The following is a 20,368-nucleotide window of genomic DNA, read 5'->3' on the forward strand; positions in this document are numbered from 1 at the left end:
GTTGCAAGGCAAGTTTATTGTGTAGTAAAATTTAACAAGGACATCTTGAGCCTGCCACTGGTTCATCAGTGCAATACGAAAGTAACAGTTGAGCAAAGATTATGATGCCATCAGACTTGAATCCAACTCTGCTTTTCTTCGCACCACCAGTCTTCTACTGATGTCCGGTATTTGGCTACTGTCATCTCATTGTCGACTTTGCTGTCTTGATGTAAATATAGTGTTTTTGATTAAGCTTATTTATGTCTGTAAAGATGATTCATAGTATTTGAATACATGAACAGATCATCGTAGTTTAACGTAATCCAAGCTCTTTTCATATGTATTTTGATTTCATTATAAGCAGTGAAGGCTCGTATTTAAGTGCAGGGTGTGAACATTTATTTTTTTATAATTTTAGACCAAAACATTTACTTTGACTTGATTCTGACTTGCCTTCTCAAAGATATGGATTGCAAAACGTTGATGTTGTTGGTCCCCAAACCCGATGATGCATGTTATATGCTTTCTGGCTATACAAACGTACATTTGAGGTGAAGACGATAACAGGTTAATAATTAACATAACATCGTAAGCTACGATTGAGGAAACTGGAAGTGTGTGTAGGCGGGTACGCGCGCAACTCTGTACACGGAGTTGAATGCAGCAGCCCGACCCGTAGAGGGCAGCACTAAGCGACCCCCGCGCTCACGCTCCCAGAACTGACGCCCGCGAAGAAGATGCGCGTGGAGCACTTTCCCACCGCGGAAATGGCGCTGCGCTTTGCCGAAGCCTGAAGGGACCGACTTGTGCTCGCCAGTCGATCGAAGCGTATGAGTCGTGCTTTAAAAACGAGGGGCGGATTATGAGAGGAGACAAGCAATCGGGAGATTCGTCAAGGAAAACGACGCATTTGTGGCCGCGATAAAGCCGCCAACGTCCTCGGACAGGTGACTTAACGTCCGTAGCAGCTAGCGGCACGTTGCATCACGTTCACACGCGTAACTGCGAGAGATCCAACGGGGCTAGCACACCGAACCCGCCGATGTTGGCTGAATATCCTCCGAACATTTTACAGAAAAAGTTGACTCGTCGCTGGCGAAGACCAGCTGTATGCCGCGATGTTGCCAGTGGCTACAAGCTAGCTTAGTGACTTGTGTATCGCTAGCTTACGATACGCTACAGTAACGTTACGCAGGTTCCAGCTAAAGCCCTGTGACTCAGCTAGCTATTAACTGTTAAATTCCCCCATTCAAGCGCCTTGAAAGCTAAACTCAAAGAGTTGTAAGGATAAACGTTAATAACCTTTCTCCAGGGAGTCAGCCCAAAAGCTGGTCACGGAAGAACTATCGGACACACTGCTTCGCTAACATCAACGCGAGCAATCGGTACAACGCGAAAGTAGCAACGTTACCGTCTGGACCCCAGCTAGCCGCCCCGACTGAACTAGCGTTAGAGTTCAATGTGTATGGCGTAGCTCATGTTCAACAAGTTAACAGCAGTCTCAAAGTGAAGTAACCACTGACACGTCTGCGTATTCCCAGGCGAACTACTTTAATGTAAACGGTTCTCTGATACACTAATCCTGCATGACCTTTCAGGCTGAATAGGTAGCTTGCTAATTAACTGAATAAAGTGTTATCTTCAACGGAGCTACCAGACCGTATTCGGCACTAAATAACACAAGGACGTGTGTAATGTGTTGTTACTGTGTCCTGTGTTTAACAGCACTGCGCGTTACGTTTTTAAAAGCAAGCGATCGTTGGTTTGTTTACATCACGTCAGGCAGCGGTTGATGAAGCTAATGTACACTCTGCAGATGCTAACCGGACTTTATGAGTCAGTTAACTCAAGTGTATTCATCCAGAACGTCTAATTGTTGTCGGACACGTTTGTAATTAACGTCTGTAAGTTGCATAAAGTGTGCGAGAGTTCAACATTTTAACGGTAGTCCCTCGCTCGTACTGACACGTTAACGGTTCAGTCGCATTGCATGCAAACCAGATTTGCTGTTTTAATCATCTTTTGTGTTGTTCAACCGTTGAATCCGTCATTAGTCTTTAACAACGTGGCCACGCTTCCTCGTGCAACATTGCGCCTGCACAGTGGTTCATTTTGGATAAATCGTCTGGCTGCATGGTACGTCATGTGGCTGTTGCGTGGTGGCAGGCTCGTTGCGCGGGAGTTCACTTGAATCCACGGTGCGTTCTGCCCCGCGGTCACAGGGGGCGCTGTTGAGGGCACCTCGGCTCCCTCTGACACACTGACGTGTGCACGTTTCCATTCACGTCGAGTTGGCCTTGAGAAGCTTCCACCGTGCACACCTTGGTGCTGGACATTATCGTGCTGGTGCCGTAACACGCCTCGGGGGCGTACTTTAATAACAAAAGAGTAAATATAAATCAACACACGTTAAGATGTCGGGACACAAATGCGAGTGTTAACGACATCTGCTGTAAGCAAAACGTGTTTTTTCTTTTTTCACAACCTTGTTATATTGCAGGAAACTGTAAAAAGGGGATTCAAGGACGATAGATGGAAAATGTATTTGCATTATTAGGTTGTCTCAGATCGCTTTGAATAGGCCACTAGCATTTCTTTGAAAAACTATTTGAATAGTGCTTTAATCATCAGAAGACCCATCTCCAAACACACGTGTGGCAGTGGTTCCTGGGCTGGTTGATTAGAAAGCATCCCCAGTTACAGGACAGGCTGTCCGGCAGATTGCTGACTGCATGTTTCCTGACAACTGGTGCCGCGGCTGTGTTTTTTTTGGAAAAAAAGACCTCTTTTGTGCAGTAAAACCCCGTCGGGCAGATAAAGCCCAAAGTAGATTTACGGCTTAGGACGGGTCTTTGTACCATGTATAGGGCTGGGTGTATCTTAACATGCTGTATATCCTGTGTTGTTGTTGTTTTATACAGTGAACAATGCATGACCTGACTGCCCAAGTCACCAGCAGCCTGCTGCCTTTCCCAGAAGTGACTAAAGATGCTCTAGGGGAGGATGAGATCACACTAGACTCTGTGCTTCATGGGAAGTTCACTGTTGGTAAGCCTTGCTGATTGATAATTCAAAAATGTATTTATTCTTCTCGTCATCCCTATTTGCATTGACAACAGGTAAACAAGTGAAACAGTGTAGTTTCAAAACATGTGATAAATGGTGTTTCCCCATTAAACATAAATAAATACATTACATAGTTTGTTTCACTCTGAACTGCTGTAAAGTTGCACTGGGATAAATCAAGTACTTTGTATCCATCCACATATTACACTTGACTAGTAAAACAATTTATTCAACAGCCAACAAAAGTGCAGAATCACAACTCAAATTTGGAATTAGTTATGCTTTAAGTTTTATCTAAAGAAAAGCTTCTTTCAACTGGCTGTTAACTCATGAGCAGTTTGCTTATTAAAAATGGGGCCTATCTTTGGAATAGTCTTGGATCATGGCCCAATAACCTTTCATTTCCTTGTGTGTTGTGTGTGTAGGCCGCAGTGGGCTGGCCTGGCTGGCCTGTGGTCCCCATTTGGAGGTTGTCCACGCAGTGACAGGAGAACGCCTGTCTGCGTACTGCTTCAGTGGCGGAGGCGAGCACCCACCCTGCGTACGGGCAGCCAGGGACTTCAGCTGGCTCAAACGGTAAGAGTATTTATCAGTCTAGGGTGTGTAATGGAATCAGTCAAAATGAACTATTAAAACGTGCAATGAGTGATCAACAACTGTCAGTTATTAGCCGCTACAGTTTTATTACAAAAACAGATTTTTGGATGTTAATGAAATGTCAAAAATTCACTTCTTTACTGTTGACTAGGTCTGGATTACTGGTTGGATTGGAGGAAGCAGAGGGCAGTGTACTATGCCTCTATGACTTGGGACTGTCAAGGGTGGTTAAAGCGGTGGTTATACCGGGCAGGGTGAGTTCTCCTCCACTCTTTATCTGCTAGATTTGGTCTCATGCTTTGAGTGGGAATGCTAAGTACCTGGGAGTGACGTATGCCAGCTTTCAGGCAACCATTCTGACATCAGTTGAGTCATCGCAGTATTCAACATTTGTGCAGTTTTTTTAAGAAATCAGTCATATTTTTCGAAATGGCTAAAATGAAGAACTAGTGGGTCATCAGATATTATACAAGAGATTGACAAATTTTAATTTTGTATTTACAAAAAAAAAAACCATGAAAACCATGAAAACTTCAACATCTGCTGTCCTTTCTTCTTTTCACTGTAGATTACAGCCATTGAGCCATTAGTAAGTTATGGCGGAGCGAGCACCTCCACCCAGCATCTTCACCAGAGTCTGCGCTGGTTCTTTGGTATCGCTGCCGTAATAACAGATCTGGGTCATGTTCTGCTTGTGGACCTCTGCCTGGATGACCTGTCCTGTAGCCAAAGTGAACTGGAGTCTTCAGGTAATTTCGATGGCTTTATTTGTGTTGCCAATTTGACATGCATTGTTTTGCTTTTTTGTAAGGTTGAGCAGTTTATTTTATGCCGACACCTACAGGGCCCTTTTGTGAAGTAGCAACATACTCTTGGTCTTTGTTTTTTCTTGCCGTGTGTTTTTCCTGCCACACTGGTTTGTTTCTCTTTCTAAAACGTTCTCCCTTTTTATATTTCCTCATTGTTCCCAGACCTGCAGGTAGTGACCAAATCTCCTGCAGAGATCCCCCGGTTGAGAGAAGTCAGCACCAGGCAGGGCCGCCATCTTTGTCTCCAGCTTAATGGCCCCAGTGGAGTTGGAGCCACGGCTCTGCAGTATATCTCCCGGACCAACCAGCTGGCAGTGGGATTTTCAGATGGAAACTTACGGCTGTGGAACATGAAAACTCTGAAGAAGGAGTGAGTTATTGTTATTTTAAGAATACCTAATAATAGCTACATTTTAAATAAAAATAAAAAATCGAATGAATTTTTGTTTTGTCTTTCATGTGAAGATACCACTCCCAGTTAGAGGGTGGCAGGGTGCCTGTGCATGCCTTCACCTTCCAGGAGCCAGAAAATGACCCCAGGAACTGTTGCTACCTCTGGGCTGTGCAGTCCTCTCAGGACCTGTGAGTCTGACACTACGTATTTTCTCTTGAATATTAATAGGCAAAGTGGTGGCGTCACAAAACTATTCCAGAAACGTCTACGTCAAAAGCATAAATTGCATTAATTTCTTTCTGAAACAAATGGGTTTGTGGAAAATAGTTTGAAAAGCAACCAACCTTGGTTTTAAACAAAGGTTACCATCTCAGGCCAAACCTCTGTTACATTAGTATTATTAAAACTGTCAATGGGTTTTTTTCTGTAAGCTTTATTACTATTGGGACATTTTGGCTGTCTGTAAGCATGCTGTAAATTGGCATTATCTGTATTTCCAAACGCTCCATCCAGGCAAAATGTGTGTTTTTGTTTTTGCCAACTACTTATTTTCCCTCTGCCTCCTTTCACTCCCACACAGCGAGGGAGATATTGTCAGCCTCCGCCTGCTTCAGATGGCCTTCAGTGAAAGGAAATGTCTGTCTTCTGGCAAGATCCTCTATGAGGTTTGTAGACCTAAAAAAAGAAATGACACCACATATTACACAAACATTCTCTCTATATTCACCTCACTTTGTGAGACCTCCACTTGGCTCGTTCTGTGTTAGTCTCGGCAAATCTACTTTCAATGACCTTCCTTGTTTACTCTCCTCCCTCTTTAACCGCTGGTCTTTAAGGGTCTGGAGTACTGTGAGGAGCGGTACAGTCAGGAGTTGAGTGGCACAGCCTTCCCTCTCAGGGCCCACGCAACCAACACCCGCCTGCTGAGCTGCCGGACCATCGAGAAGTTCCGACCCCACCCTGACCGGGATGACAGCATGAACGAAGGTTAGCATGCTTCCCCTGATACTACCTACAGAAGATAGCATGTAGTATGCAGGGAACTGATTGGTGCTAGGTTGAAGCATTATTCGTGCCAGTTTCAAGCATATCTAAACATTTTTGTTGAGTTGAATGGTTAGTGCTTTGACAGTGTGGTCAAAGTAGAATTGACCACACTGAATTTTTAAATATTCTCATTAAAATGGTTTCTGTTGCTGCTTCGTGTTGGAGAAAAGTTTCTGCTCTTTTTCTCCTTTTTTTTGCATACTGTAACTACTCCCTTTCAGTACCTGCTTTTATTTTCTGAATCACTTCATTCACACTTTTCTCTCTTCCTCTCTCATTCCCTCACTGCCTATTCTTCAGTTGCATCCCCGGACACTAGTGTGTCTATCTTCAGCTGGCAAGTCAAGGCCTATGGCCAGGGAACCCCTTCGACCTACATCGGGGTTTTTGACATCAACCGTTGGTATCACGCCCAGATGCCGGATTCTTTGAGGTAACATGGAGACCGATTTTCATAACTTCACTTTCATCAGTTTCTTGGATTTACTGTGACACTGTTTTTCCACCGATTTTGTTCTCGTCAGAACGGGAGAGTCTCTGCAAAATTGTCCCTACCTGGCAGTTTGGTCTCTGGAGCCGGTGGTGCAGATGGTGTCACAACATGTCCTCCTGGATGTCGTGGTGAACGACCGCAGCCTGAGCAGGGGTCTGCCCTTCACCTGCCCCCCTCCAGAACAGTACTTTAACCCAACCACGTATAACTTTGGTAGGTGACGACAATATATCTACCACAATAAATTGCATCGTATGGAGAGATGGTAAACAACTAGTATTGAAATAATCTTCTATGTCCGTTTTTGCTTTTCATTGGTATTAATAAGGAATTTGCTTCTGCAGACATGTCTGGTTTTGTTGTTGTTGTTTTGTTAACTAATGAAGTATTTTTCCCTTGTTACAGATGCTACGTGCCTGCTCAACTCTGGAATTGTGCACTTAACCTGCTCTGGCTTTCAGAAAGAGGCAAGTCTCTTTTTGGTATTCGATCCAAATTATGGGAGGAGAATGTCTTCATGTATTAGGATTAGAAACTAAACAGAAAAACAATCAATAGAAACTAAACCAATATTGTTAAACCGTTGCACCACTAATATTTCCATCATTATAAAGGTAGGATTTAAAATGTTTGTATTTTAGTTTACACAGCCTTTTCTTTGTGTTCTTGATTTTTCATTTGTATTAGATTATACAATGTTCAGCACTGAGATTACACAATATGTTCTATTTAAGTAAGATATAGATATGTGAGTTTTAAAAAGAAAAAATACTCTTCTATTTACATCCCCCCCTTTGCATTACCACCAGACCCTGAGCTTTTTAAAGAAGGCTGCTCCTTGTTCCAGTGACATCATCTCCACTAGCTACTCCCGCTGCCTCATGTCCGGCCTTCTCTCCTCCCGCCTGGCTGACACTCAGGCTTCCAGCCTCTCTCAGGTACAAACACACACTGATCTGACATCTTGGTCTCCAGAAGTACTTATTCTCACAAACTCAAACTTTGTGTGCCCTCTTTTAGTTTGCATCACAAAACAATTAAAACAATATTTAATCAAAAGTTTTGATAGTGGCACATACATTGTTAACTGGATGTTGACTCTTAGGAGGAGCAGCTGGATGCCATCTTGTCAACAGCGGTGGAGACCAGCTCGCTGGGAATGATCACTGGCTGTATCAAGCAGTGGACTGCAGAAGGTTAGGAGTTATTTAACTGCTAAATTGTTTCTTGAATTGCTTATTTAACCTCATTGAAACCATGCTAACAAATGAAGTGAACACCATGCTCAGTTTCTCTTTGGCTTCATCACATGCATAGAAACTCATCATTTTAACTCTATTAAGTCCCGCTACATAAACGCAATCTGTTCTGATGAATGTAAATCCTTCCTTCTTAAACAGAGCAACCAGGATCTGCACTGAACCTGCGCTACATTCTCGATTGGGCCTGGAACAAAGTGGTTCAGACCAAGGAGGAACTCGATGGCATCTGTAGGTGTTTAAATATCATTCTTAATCAAAGGATTTTCTGAAATATACAAAATGTTTAGACTAGAAGAAAAAATTCACAGTATTAACATTGATCAATCGAAGATGATCTTATTAGGTTTTAGTATATTTAGGTGGTTTTCTAGAACTGTAAATCTGACAAACTTTGCATTTGGTAGTTTGACCACTCAGGTGATCCAGTGACATATTAGAAATGTTTAGATCAAATATGTTTGCATAACCTGTTCATAAGATTCAGGTTCACGGCTACTCAATCGTTTACAGTATAGTATTATTCAACCTTACAAAGAGTCTATTAGTCCATTTTTTTACTTATTCATTATTTGTTTCCTCCTATTTCAATGCTGTTTGCCAGTTTTGCAATATATATTTGTATTTGTTCTCTAGGTGCACCCTTGTTTGACAGCTCATCCAACTTCACAGACCCTCAGACCCTGCAGCTGCTGCAGCACAGCCAGCGGCTGCTCAGTAACCTCAGTACCATCTTCCACTGTCTGCTCAGTGAAGCCCAGGAGCTCACACAAAAAGGTGCAACATCCTCAGTCACCCGAGCAAGCGTTATGTTTACCTGGGATGTCAGTGGAAAAGGACATTTTTACCATTTGTGTTTAACTGTAATAAAACTGTTGATGTCAATAAATGACATAAATAAATTAAGATCAATCAGTTTGGTTTGACACACTTTAGGTTATCTGTTATTTGTCGTTATTGATAGGTTTTTCTTATTTTTCCTTGCGTTGTAGGCTTGGTGGGTCTGATAAATAAGAACATGGTGTCCAGTCTGATTTCCAAGTACGCGCAGGTGGTGCTCTGGTTCTGTCGTACCGGTCTACTACCTGAAGGCTCAGGTAAGGTTTTGCTGGCATAACTATGATTTGGGGAAACCATGCCAGTAATGTTACATAAAACATTTCTCAGTGTGTCTGGCTATTAACTATTTAACAGAAAATCATCAGATCATATTTCTTAAGGCGTTGCCTTTTTAAGAGTCTTTTATTTAATTTTTTTATCCATATGTATTGTATCTGCTTTCCCCACCAGACGATGACGCTCTCCAGATCTCTCGTCCTTTCTACACTCACTCGGTCATCAGTAACTATTATACTATACGCAGAGAGGAGCTCACTAGGCTGGCTAAGTGAGTGTTCTTCACTTCAACATTTTTACATACATTTTAATATCCGCTGCGCTTCGATAAAAGTCTAAGATTTCTGATCCAATGCCGACACCCTTCGCTGTTTTCTCAGGGGCAAGTGGTGCGCAGACTGCCTGATGATTGACGGTTTGGTAGGCCAGTGTGGGGAACGCTTGACCAACCTCTGGAAGAGAGATGAGGGCGGTACTGGGAAATATCCACCACCTACATTGCATGTAAGCTATTTAAGCTATTATAGCATTTATTGTTTCCATCTAATTTGATTTTAATCGAGTTTGCTTCTGTTGCTTCTACCCCGTGTGAATAATTGATTTTATACCTTTTTTGATTCACAGGCCCTGTTGGACATTTATCTACTGGAAAATATTGATGAAGCTGCTAAAAATGCAATTGTATCCTTTATTATTGTCATAACGTTATGTTAATGTCACCCTCAGCCAGCTGTAATATTTTCTGTAAAATGCAGTCTTCCTCAGGTGTTTGTTTTACTTGTTTTGTGGTTATAAAGATGAAGGGGAATCAGTCTATCACAAACAATGTAATACTGTTGGTTTCATCATGTCAACACAGTTAACTTTTCATTAGACTGTTGATTATTTACCATTTGGGTTTTTTGTAGTTTTTTTTCAAAAGCCTCCTGAATGTATAAGCCTTGACCGGTTCATCCAGGTGATTTACCTGTTGCTCGATGTTATGTACTCCTTCCCCAATAAGGAGGGAGCATCAGTGGAGTCTTTCCCCCCAGCCTTTGCAATCCCTATTGGACTTGTGAAACTAGTACAAGGCCTCTGGCTGCTGGACCATCGTGACCACCAGGTACACACCAGTCATGTAAAAAAACAAAGAAGCAGGCAAACAAGTTTTTCTATTGTATTTAAAGGAGAATTGATCATCAGTATTAGCATAATAACTACATTAGTATAAACCTGAAGGACACTTACTGTTTAAATGACAACCTCTTCTAACAATTTCTTTACTCTTATTTGTCCTTATCAGAGTTCTTTTGAGTTGCTCCTGCATCCAGCTGCCTCTCATTGTCAGTTCGAGTGGCAGCACGAGCGTGTCCTACAAGCACTGATGTGCCAGAGCCAACACTCGGTAGCACTAAGATACTTCCACGTTACAAAGCCGCCAATTTCTTCTACCTCCCAGGCCAAGCTCTGTTTGTCTGTACTACTACACAACAGGTAAAAGACACGGGTTCTGCAGTAAAACCTAAAAGCTGTTTTACAAGCATGATGGAAATTCAGCCATTTGTTGACGCTATCTTCGCTTTATTAACACAGTGCTTCCTCCTTCCAGGTGTCTCGTAGAAGCGTGGTCGCTACTACGGCAGCACTCGAATCGCCTCAACATGGAAGAGCTGCTGGGCTTCATGTATGAGAGCTGCCAGGAGCTGGGCCTCATTAAGGAGCTGCTCAAACTGCCCCTGGGCCTCACCGAGCAGGTAGGAGAGAGCTGTCTCTATTTACAAGCAAACCCTTCATCATTCTCTTCCTTGGATTCACCGGTCCTTGGGTTTTTGGATATAAAGTGGATGCCTAAAGCTCTTTGTTCTTTGGTTTCTCTTTCAGGAGAGTTTGGAGAAGTTTCTCCAGGGTACAGGCGGTCTCCAGAACAGAGAACTACTGATGGTCCATTACCTTCAGCAGGCCAAGTACATCCCCGCCCTGCAGCTCAACCACAGCCTCAAGATGAACCTGGTGGTAAGTGATGACACACATGCGTGCATAGTGTTACACTATCATCACGGCACCCTCTCGATATACAGCATGTGCATCTTTATCATTGTAAGATCATACAGGAAGATAATTGAATCCAACTAGATTCATGACCCCTTTCTTTTTTTCCTAGAATGAGCGAGACCCAAAGCTTAAAGAGCGGTCCAACACCAGAAACTCAATATTGGATCTTTATGGCAAGGTGTTGCCCAAAGTCCAGAGGAAACTAGCAATCGAGAGAGCAAAGCCCTACCAGCATCCCTACGCTGTCCACCGAGAAGGTGAGGAGATGTCTATTGCAATAATGACAAACTGTTCCTCAAGTTATTCAATAGGCAAAAATCATGCAGATTTATTTTGAGAGTTGCGGTTGTTGCAGGATGGCTTGTGACAGTCCTAGTGTCCACGCTCTGTTGCAGTTATTTTTTAGTGGACATGGTACTCAAGGGCTTTTAGTTTTAGTGTCATGTACACACAAACCCTCATATATCAAATCTAAATAACGTATTTGCACACTGCTCCAGTTTGTCGGCCGCAGCCACTGTCGACCATCAGCAAACGCTCCGCCAGCGAGAAGGTGATGTCCAGGGCCGGCTTCATCAACAACGTCCTGACCAAGATTGAGGAGGTGTGGTTAGGCAAAGGAGCTACACCACTGTCCTCCCCAGCCAAGAGGTGAGCATGAAATAACAGAAGGGGACATTTATTGTATCATTTCTTATTTATTTGAGTGTTTTCTTATATTTGGATGTTGTTACTAAAGCTCCTGGTCAGCTGATGCTCAAAGTCCCAAACCCTCCTCCATGGTCCTTTCTGATCCCTTCCTGGGAACTCCAATTACCAAGAGCTCCAAACGGAGGTCAAGGTACTGTACTATGAGCCTGATGTTTGCCTGAGTGAAGCATACAATGCACATACACTTACTATTTTATATCACTTTAGAGTACATTTTAAAAAGCTCAGAGATAAAAGAAGCAAATGCGGCCGCGCATGTGTGGGGACCTTTCTGTAAATCTCACAATTGCAAAGTGATCCGGCCGGCTGCACTGGGCGGGCCGCGAGTTTGACAAGTCATGGAGGCTTGACTTTCCTTCCATACAGGCTGATGGACCTGGTGGTTCACCCCTCCTGTCAGACCCCGCGGCCTCTTCTCAGTTCCCCCAGACCTCCAAGTTCCTGGGTTTCTCCAAAGAGCGTCAGCAAAGCCCCTGAACTCAGTCTGCTGCAAACACCGCAGGTCGTCAAGGTGAGTAAGAACAGTCCTTTACCCTGTCGGGGTATCCAAATAAGTTAATCCATTTTCACAAATGTTCTTTATGTAAAGGTTATTTTCTTAATAAATGACTTGGTATTTGTGGAATAAGTTAATTTTACAAGTTACAATTTTCATGTCTTTGTCCCCTCAGCGAGCTCGGGCCTTGGCTGCTTCTGGCCCCGTGTTCTCAGCCTTCACTCCCCAGTCCATCCTGCGCAGCAGCCTAAGGCCCACACCGGTCGCCACCCCGTCTGCTTCTCCAGGACGCTCCATCACCCCCCCACTCCGCAGCAAAGAGAGTCGGATCACCTTCATTGAAGAGGAAGAATCTCCTGAACCGGCGAAAGGCATCCGATGGACCAATGGGGTAAGATCAAACACAAAATAAACAAAAACTCATTTGTGCTTATTGGTCTGTATCGACACACTTGTCAATTTATCTCCTTATTTTTTAGCTGGTAGGTTTTTTATTTTTGTGATTATTAATATTTTTGCAAACCTCCTTGCAACTGTTTTCTTCTCCAGATGGCAGCGGAAGGTGCGATTAACCTGCTGACCAGAGGCTCCATGCGATCCAAGACTTCAAACAAGACCTGGTCCTCAAAGCCTGCCGAGAAGGAGGAAGAGGAACCGCCTCGTGTCATGTCCTTGCCTCCAGAAGGGGGTATCCCCTCCCCACAGCTGAGCTGCTTCGAGAGCAAGTCGCCCTCCATCTACGAAGCCCCTGCAGGGACGAGGCCGTCGGATGCAACCCAAGCACAACTCAGCCTCAGCTTTGACACCAGCGAGTTATCCGTTCGTTCAACAGACACCACTTTAGAATTTTATGATGCTCCTCTTCCGCATACCTCGGAGGCCCAGGACGTGAAAGAGGTGCATACAGCGGCAGAGATGGAAGATCAGGTGGTGACGGTGAACATCAAAGGCCTAGCTGAAAATATGCAACCACCAGAAAGTACCTCAGCCCCCGCTGAGCAAACCCCTCTCCTCCTACTGACATCTGAGGATATAGAGGGGGGGGAAGAGGAGGAGGAGGAGGAGGTGGAGGAGAATGAAACCATTGAGGACGTGATTGAGATTGGTCTTGAAGAGGAGAATAAGAATGAAGAACATGTTCAGTCTGAAGAGCCGGATGAGCTTCAGTCAATTGAAGATGCTGCAACGCTTCCCCAGGTGGAGATTTCTATTCCCCATCAAGGTAATTCATTTGCAGAATATCCTCCTGAATATTGTTACAACTTTTTATTATCGTGGGAATTCCTCACACATTACTGCCCAGCAACAAAATATTAAGACGTGCTATGTTCTGATAGTTGAATTAATATTTAATTTTTTTATTTTTTATTTAAACACTTGATATATTTTGTACGCTACTAGTTTGTAACCAGGTATCTGAGACCACAGACTATCAGACGGGTCCTGAAGTCGAATCACCGGATTTCCGAGTTGGACAGGATGTCCAGACAGAAGCCACTGAAGCCACTGAAGCCACAAAATTCACGGAGTATCTGGAAATATCTGCAGCGCCTGAACCCACAAATGAACCGGAAGAGGATCTGGAGCAATCAACAGGTTCATCTTTTGATGATACGTTCATACTGTTAAAATGTTCCTAGATATTACCACGTCAAATTAGACAAGTGGTTCATAAAAAAACAAGGTTTAAACATTTTATTACATATTAAGCACCATGTTTTACCAAGTTTACAATGACTAAGATGGTATGACTCTGTCCAACAGATCTGACCGAGTTTGTGCAGAGACATTTGTTCGGCAACGATTTCTCACTGACCCGCTCAGGGATCCACAACACGTCGCAGACCCAAACGTCCTTCAACAAGTCAGTATCTATTTATCTTACACACGAATTATAGTTTCAATGAGCAAGTATGCTTTGGGTGTGAAGCTCAATCCATTGATACGCTAACTGGGATAAACTGGTTGCCGGTTTTCACTTATCTCACCCACTGCCAAATATTTAGACAATATTTTTAAGGACTTTTAAGGTGTAGGGATGAATATGACAAATTATACAACCAGCATAAAAAACAAACTGCTAAGAAACGAGACCATTCTTAAGTACGGTCTACTGTCAATTTCTTTTTTTTCTGGTTGCTGCAACTGTCATTTGGAGTTGGAACTAACGGTTATATTTTTTTGATGAATTGGATAATGTTAGATAATGATTTCCAAACTTTTATTCAAAAACAGAATTGACAATTTCACAGTGCAAAATAATCTACCGACAGTGCACAAATATATACGCTTTTTTCAAATATATATCAAAGTGTATCTATATTTTTGTTTAAAGGGACCTGAGTTGGTACAAAAGATAATTTATTAAAAAAAGAGAACTTTTTCACAGTTTAAATGATTTTGTTCTTTCTTCAAGTGAGTCGCAAGGTGAGGTTGAAGAGGAGGTGCAGGCCGGTGTCGAAGCTCCAACAGTGTCCACCAACCCAATATCTACGGCCTCTGTGACCTCCTCTGAGCCAACTGGCACAGACTCCCACTGTAAGGAAGATTGTACACACATTAACACCTGGTGCTCTGACTGAAATGATATCATATTCTCACACCTGCACTTTACTGCTCTCTTATCTCCTAGCGGTTGTGAGTGTAAACGATAGTGAAGAGCTTTCTAGCCCTGTGTCAGAGGAGGAGGAGGAGGATGAGGAGTCTGATCAAGCTGAAGAGGAGGAGGAGGACGATGAAGAGGAGGAGGACAATGACGAAGAAGAGGAGGATTCTGGTAGTGAGGTGGAGATCATTGAAGAGGTCCAGGGTAATGGGAGACTTCCACCCCTCCAGCCCGGTTCAGCCTTTGAACAGGGACACACCCACTTTCTGCCAAGTCTATCAGAGCAGGAGGCTGCGGAGTTCTCTCTGATATCACCTGGGTTAGAGATGAAGGTAACGCATGTTGAGCTTAATCAATTGGTTGAAGATATGATTTTCTATTTGATGTTTTTTAGACTAAATCATGATCGATCGCGTCTTGTTTCCATTACAGATGGTAGAGGAGGACATGGGTCAGGTGGTGATGGTGAGGCTCGGGGCGGATGAAGAAGGGATGGAGGTCGGTGATGATGAAGATCAAGGATCATCATACTTGGAGCTGAAACCCTCGACTACTCTACTCGTACCCCTTGAGCTTGTGGAGGGAGAGGCTGGCCTTCTTGAAAGTTCTCAGCTGGGTCCTCCTGAGTTTCAGCAAGCCATTGGGCCAGATGACCCGAGGTCAGAAACCCCCAGCGGCTTTTCTCTGATGCTGGATTTAGACGAGGACCGGGATGAAGAGGCAGACACGCTGCCTATGGAGAATGAGCTGCCGTCCTCCAGCCCTCCCATCCTTTCCCCAGCAGTAGAGGCCATGGACGACCTTGAGGACAAATCTGAGGTTAATCTTTTGGAAACTGATGATCAGGATCCTCCTCAGTCTGGAGAAGTACCAGAAGAGGACGAGAGGAAAGAGATGGCCACTGTGGATGGAATTGAGGTAGATGGGATAACTGAGTCAGAACTGTTTGACGTTCCAACTGAAAACACCAAAGCCAACCATGAAGCAGAAGATGCTAAAGAGCCGAGTGATGCACAGTTTGTAAGGTTTGTTGAAGTCCATGAACCTGCAGGTCTCTCAGTCACTGAGCCCACTCCGCTGGGAGAAGTCCCAGCAGTAATGTTGGCTGAAGATCAAGAACCTGACGCTCTCACACTCTCTGAACCAAGTCCAGGCGAAGAAGTCTCTGCAGTATTATTGGCTCACGACTGTGAACCTGAATTTTTTTTGGTCTCTGGACCAAATGCAGATCAACAACTCCCAACAGAAGTGTTTGCTGAAGATCATGAACCTGAAGATGTGTCCCTGTCTGCAACAAGTCCAGTGGGAGAACTCCCAGAAGAAGTGTTGGCCGAAGATCATGAACCTGAAGGTGTGTCACTCTCTGAAACAACTCCAGTCGGGGAAGTCGCCGCATTACTGTTGGCTGACGTTCAAGAACCTGAAGTTCCTTTGGTCTCTGGGCCCACTCCGATAGGAGCGCTCCATGCAGTGGTGGATGAAGAAGATGCTCCTGCAGGGAAAGATGCTGCAGATGAGGACGACAACAAACCACCACCACCTACTGTGGACCAGGAAGAAACTGAAGCGAACGGGAATGTTGATATGGACACAGATAAAGCCCCCAGCACAGAGACAGCCACAGTCGTGGAGGACAAGCAGCAGGACAATAAAGCTTTAGCGGGGACCGAAGAAGATGTCGGGGAAGAAACTAAGATGGAGAATAAAACAAGAAGAACCACCAGGGGAAGACAGAGTAAAGATACAGATGTTAAAGAGGAGAAACTTGTGATGGAGGAACAGCCTGTGCCGGAGACGCCCACGTCTCAGAGAAAAAAGAGAGCCCCTCCCACCCCAACACGGAGGACCACGAGAGGGAGAACAGTCACGTTCATCTCCCCCCTCGCTGAGGAGCCCGAGGAGGATGGGACAAATGAGGAGTTAGGAACAAGCGCAATTTTACTCGCGTCTCCTAGTCGCACACCCAGAAAGCGTAAACAGAACAAAGAGACTAACGTCCAAGCGAGCACGCCTCGAAGAAGCGCCCGCAACGCTCCGCTACAGCTTCCTCAAGACCAGATCGAAGAGGATGACGCCATGGATCACGACACCGCAGTTGTATCAACCTCCAGGGCCTCCTCTCCAGCCAGACGACAGGTTTCCCACAGGGCCTCTACCAGGACCGGTCCAAGGACCCAGAGCGAAGACGACGAGGAACCAGAGGGCGAGGTCAAAGGTACAAAAGCCTCTCGACGAACGAGCTCCAGGACTCCCACACCGGCCAAACGCAGGACCACTCAGGGAGACACTCCGAGGAGGTCCAGCAGGAGACCATTAAGTACCAGCGAGGCAAAGCCAACGACATTAGAGATGTTGGAAGAGGAGGAGAAACAGGAGGAGGACTTTGCTTCCCCCGTCAAACTTGACTCCAAGGAAAGCCGTACAGAACCCGCAGAGGCGCAGCCATCCGTGCTAGAGGAGGAAGAGGAGGAGGAAAGGAAAAAGCCTGCCAGCCCCGGCAGGGCGACTCGACAGTCCAACCGGATCACCCTTAATGTTTATCCACAAGTGAGTGTCCCATCGCTTTTGTTATTTTTCTTCTTATTCTTTTCTTTTGATACCACCGGCTTTTGTAGCTAACTCTGTTATTCACTCGGTCCAGATGCTCCCCCACAGTCTTCGGGGGCTGAATGGTCTGGAGTTCAAGTGTGTGGGTGAGAGGTTGTTTGTTTGAGTTCCTGCCTGTGGGCAAGGCAAATATATAGGTCATAGTAAAAAAATATATATAATATTAATCCACTGGTGTTGTACATGCTGGCTCGGTGGAATCGCTCATGGGGACACTTAAGCTAATGTAGGCTTACTGTAGGAAAAAAAAGTTTTCAACTTTATCTGCTTTTCAAAGTATGAAATGTCGATAGAAAGAGGACTCTGGCATGGGACAAAATCTAAAGCAAAGAGTCTTAATGTATTCTCTTAATCTGGCCAAACTCATGTCTTAGACTTAAAGTTCCTATTCTTTTTTGTTGTGGTTTTACGCCACACACTCTTCCAATACTCATCAGTTATTGTAGACTCTTGTGGGAGGTGTGTGACTGCATTGCGTGTGCAGTGTGCACACAAGCTTCATCCTGTTCATCATCATCAGACCGTTGACACGTGTTGAGCCATTTGTGTTGGATGTTCAACTCTTCAACTTTTTTGTTTTTCTATACATTATTTCACATTTCATGTCGATAAACCCGCTCCATCCAGTGTTGATCATTAATGGTATTTCACACTCCCAGGTGAAACTGGTGCCTGTATTACTTCCTCAGAGTGCCAAGAAGATACGAGGAGAGACTACAGTAGAAAATGTAAAAGAAAGCAGCGTTTTACTTCAACCAGAACTCGACAGCAGCAACTCCCGTCGGCCGACTCGAAGCAAACTCTGGGATCACCCGGAGGAAGAGCATCCCTTACTGGATTCACCATTGGAGGTGGATTCTGAAACCCCTGTCGCTGACGCCCTCATCAAGAGACTTCAGGATGAGGAAGCGAAAGAGGAAGGTATGAACGAGCCTCCAAACAGATCAGTTTTGTAAGATGAGGAAGCGAAAGAGGAAGGTATGAACGAGCCTCCAAACAGATCAGTTTTGTAAGATGTTTGTCATAGAATAAAGCATCTTTGATTTAAGGACCTCATGTGTACACTGTTATGTTATGCAATTACAGGAGGACTAGTCCTCACAAAGATGCTGAGAACCAGCAAGAGGAGTACAAAGTCGTCAGTGGGGGAGGTTCACTCGCTGCTTCCTCTGAAGGACGACCTTGACCCTGAACCCGAAGAGTCGAGCCCAGGCGAGCATTCGTTCATCTACTCCCCCTCGCGAAGGAAAACCAGAGGTGAGCTTTTCATCCGTTCATGTCCAGTTGTCCGTCTATCATGATTTTAACCCCTTGTTGTGTCCTTGTGCCAGCTAACAGAGCAGAATCTCCTTTCCCGAGTGAAGAGTCCACGGCACCAGTGACCCGCAGCAGGAGAAGAGTCGGCAAAGAGTCTTCTGCTGCTCCTCATGTAAGGGCTTCTGCTGCTGAAATCATTCGTGGCTCAAACGTGTAATTCTATGAGTACCTTCTTCATAATTCTGTTCTATTGTTCCTCAAAAAGCAACAAGTAAAAACCAACAATCCCACTTTCTGCTCCCCCCTCACCCACTAATGTCCAAGGAGAAATGTTAGAGGATTCATGAAGAGGTCTTTTGGGAAGTGTTTTTATTTTATTTTATTTTATCAGCAGGAAATTGCTTCAGAAGAGGATCTTGTAGAAGTGGAGAAAGCACAAGGTGTTTCTAAGACCAGCAAAGCGGGCAAAAGAGCAGCAAAGTAAGATCCTGTCATCCCCAGAAAAATGCCTTCTGTGGACCCTAAAGACCGAGCGTACCAAAAAAATAACCGCTTGGTTTGGGCCAAATAAAATCTCTCCCTTTTTTCTTTTCTTCACCTTCAGATCCAAAGCGGTTTTGGAGCCGCCTCCCGTTGCAGAGGTGCACCTGATCTCACCTCTGCCCAGCCCAGCCGAGCCCATCCCGCGCGCGCTGAAGAGGATTATAGAGGGAGAGGCCCCGACCTCCAGCATGAACCTGCGACGCAAGCGCGTAATGGACACCGTTTTAAAAAAACCTGTGACCCGGAGGAAGAAACTTTAAGGAGGTTGGTGGTGGTTTTCACCAGTGATCCTCAGACGGCCACCACACAAATGGAAGCAACTCTGTCGGGAGCTGTCGAATAAAAGTGTATGCTTAAACTCTAGATGGTTCTATTCCCTCAAAGGCCTCACATTGCGGTGGTTCGATTTGTACTATCAGGACAATTTTAAAAAAGCAATGTAAGAGTAAAAATCTATTTTTTTGAGCAAAACACACTTCGATAGCCGTGTGAGCGAGCATTTATTTTTGGAGTACACATCGCGCTCGTACGAACTGGATTTCACTTGATAACGTATCTGTTGCCATTTGGTGTCGGAGACTTTGCAACGCTCCTCGTAATCCACGTAATTCTCTGGACACAAAAGTAATTGTCGATTGATTTTCGAAGCTGCCATAAATAAAACCAGAGAGACTGAACAGAACCCGCATCTAATAATAGGTTTTATTCACATTCTCTTAATTGTTATTCTTTGGGTTATTTTACCTTTTTAGATTTTGAGGCCTGTTGCTTTTCTATTTGAGAAAAGAAAAGCAACCAACTGAGTGAAGGTGAAACATTTTTACACATTTGTATATAGTCTTTTGCTATGTTCCAAATAAAGTTAATAAATACATCCGGAAGAATTACGCTCTTTTTGAAATTTGAAGTGTCTTGAATGTGTTTGATCATCTATTTAGATTTGCCTGTGCCGTAATCTTACAATTTCAGTCGATCTGTGTAATCTTCTGTGAGCTAGGCATAGTGTGACGGAAGCAAAAAGACCTGCACCACGGTGTAGAGTTTTGGGACATGTTAATAGGCTTTGATTCATTTAACGTCAACCACCATCTGACACAGGCTATTTTCTGATGAATGTATGTAGAATGTCTTATTTTTGATGACTGCTCTTTGATAAATATGTTAACGCTTGAATACTGTGCACATTGAGTGGCTGTCTCATTTCAATATGCTGCCTTTTATTGCTTTGTTTGTTCGTTTGGTGCGATGGATACAGTGAGCGGACCACAAAGCCTCCTTCTTTCTGTCTGAGGTGTGCAGTGAACCACTGAGAGGACTTCCTCCTCCTGGTGCTTCACATAATAGATGTCCAT

The 20,368-nt window shown here is 44.3% G+C and overlaps 1 protein-coding gene across 3 annotated transcripts; it reads left to right on the forward strand.

Moving 5' to 3' along the window:
• Positions 1–696: 696 nt before the first annotated feature.
• On the forward strand, positions 697–20,196 carry ahctf1 (AT hook containing transcription factor 1). Of its 3 annotated transcripts, none has more exons than XM_062561807.1 (40): positions 697–929; positions 2,904–3,030; positions 3,474–3,624; positions 3,797–3,899; positions 4,214–4,394; positions 4,617–4,824; positions 4,920–5,036; positions 5,429–5,513; positions 5,685–5,835; positions 6,196–6,328; positions 6,420–6,601; positions 6,794–6,855; positions 7,198–7,326; positions 7,494–7,584; positions 7,789–7,878; positions 8,284–8,424; positions 8,640–8,744; positions 8,938–9,034; positions 9,144–9,267; positions 9,388–9,444; positions 9,722–9,868; positions 10,049–10,239; positions 10,355–10,499; positions 10,627–10,758; positions 10,907–11,054; positions 11,298–11,448; positions 11,537–11,638; positions 11,875–12,019; positions 12,180–12,395; positions 12,554–13,226; positions 13,406–13,600; positions 13,769–13,868; positions 14,421–14,542; positions 14,637–14,941; positions 15,042–17,156; positions 17,876–18,137; positions 18,303–18,473; positions 18,548–18,645; positions 18,865–18,953; positions 19,078–20,196. In XM_062561807.1, the coding sequence occupies exons 2-40, from the start codon at positions 2,910–2,912 to the stop codon at positions 19,274–19,276; spliced, it is 8,034 nt and encodes a 2,677-aa protein (XP_062417791.1). In that variant the 5' UTR covers positions 697–929; positions 2,904–2,909; the 3' UTR covers positions 19,277–20,196. The 3 variants fall into 3 exon arrangements, with proteins under 3 accessions (XP_062417791.1, XP_062417792.1, XP_062417793.1); XM_062561808.1 differs by having other exon boundaries at positions 18,868–18,953; XM_062561809.1 differs by having other exon boundaries at positions 17,906–18,137.
• The last annotated feature ends 172 nt before the right edge of the window (positions 20,197–20,368 follow it).

The sequence above is a fragment of the Pungitius pungitius genome, chromosome 4 (assembly GCF_949316345.1).
Source record: "Pungitius pungitius chromosome 4, fPunPun2.1, whole genome shotgun sequence".
Taxonomy (NCBI): Eukaryota; Metazoa; Chordata; class Actinopteri; order Perciformes; family Gasterosteidae; genus Pungitius; species Pungitius pungitius.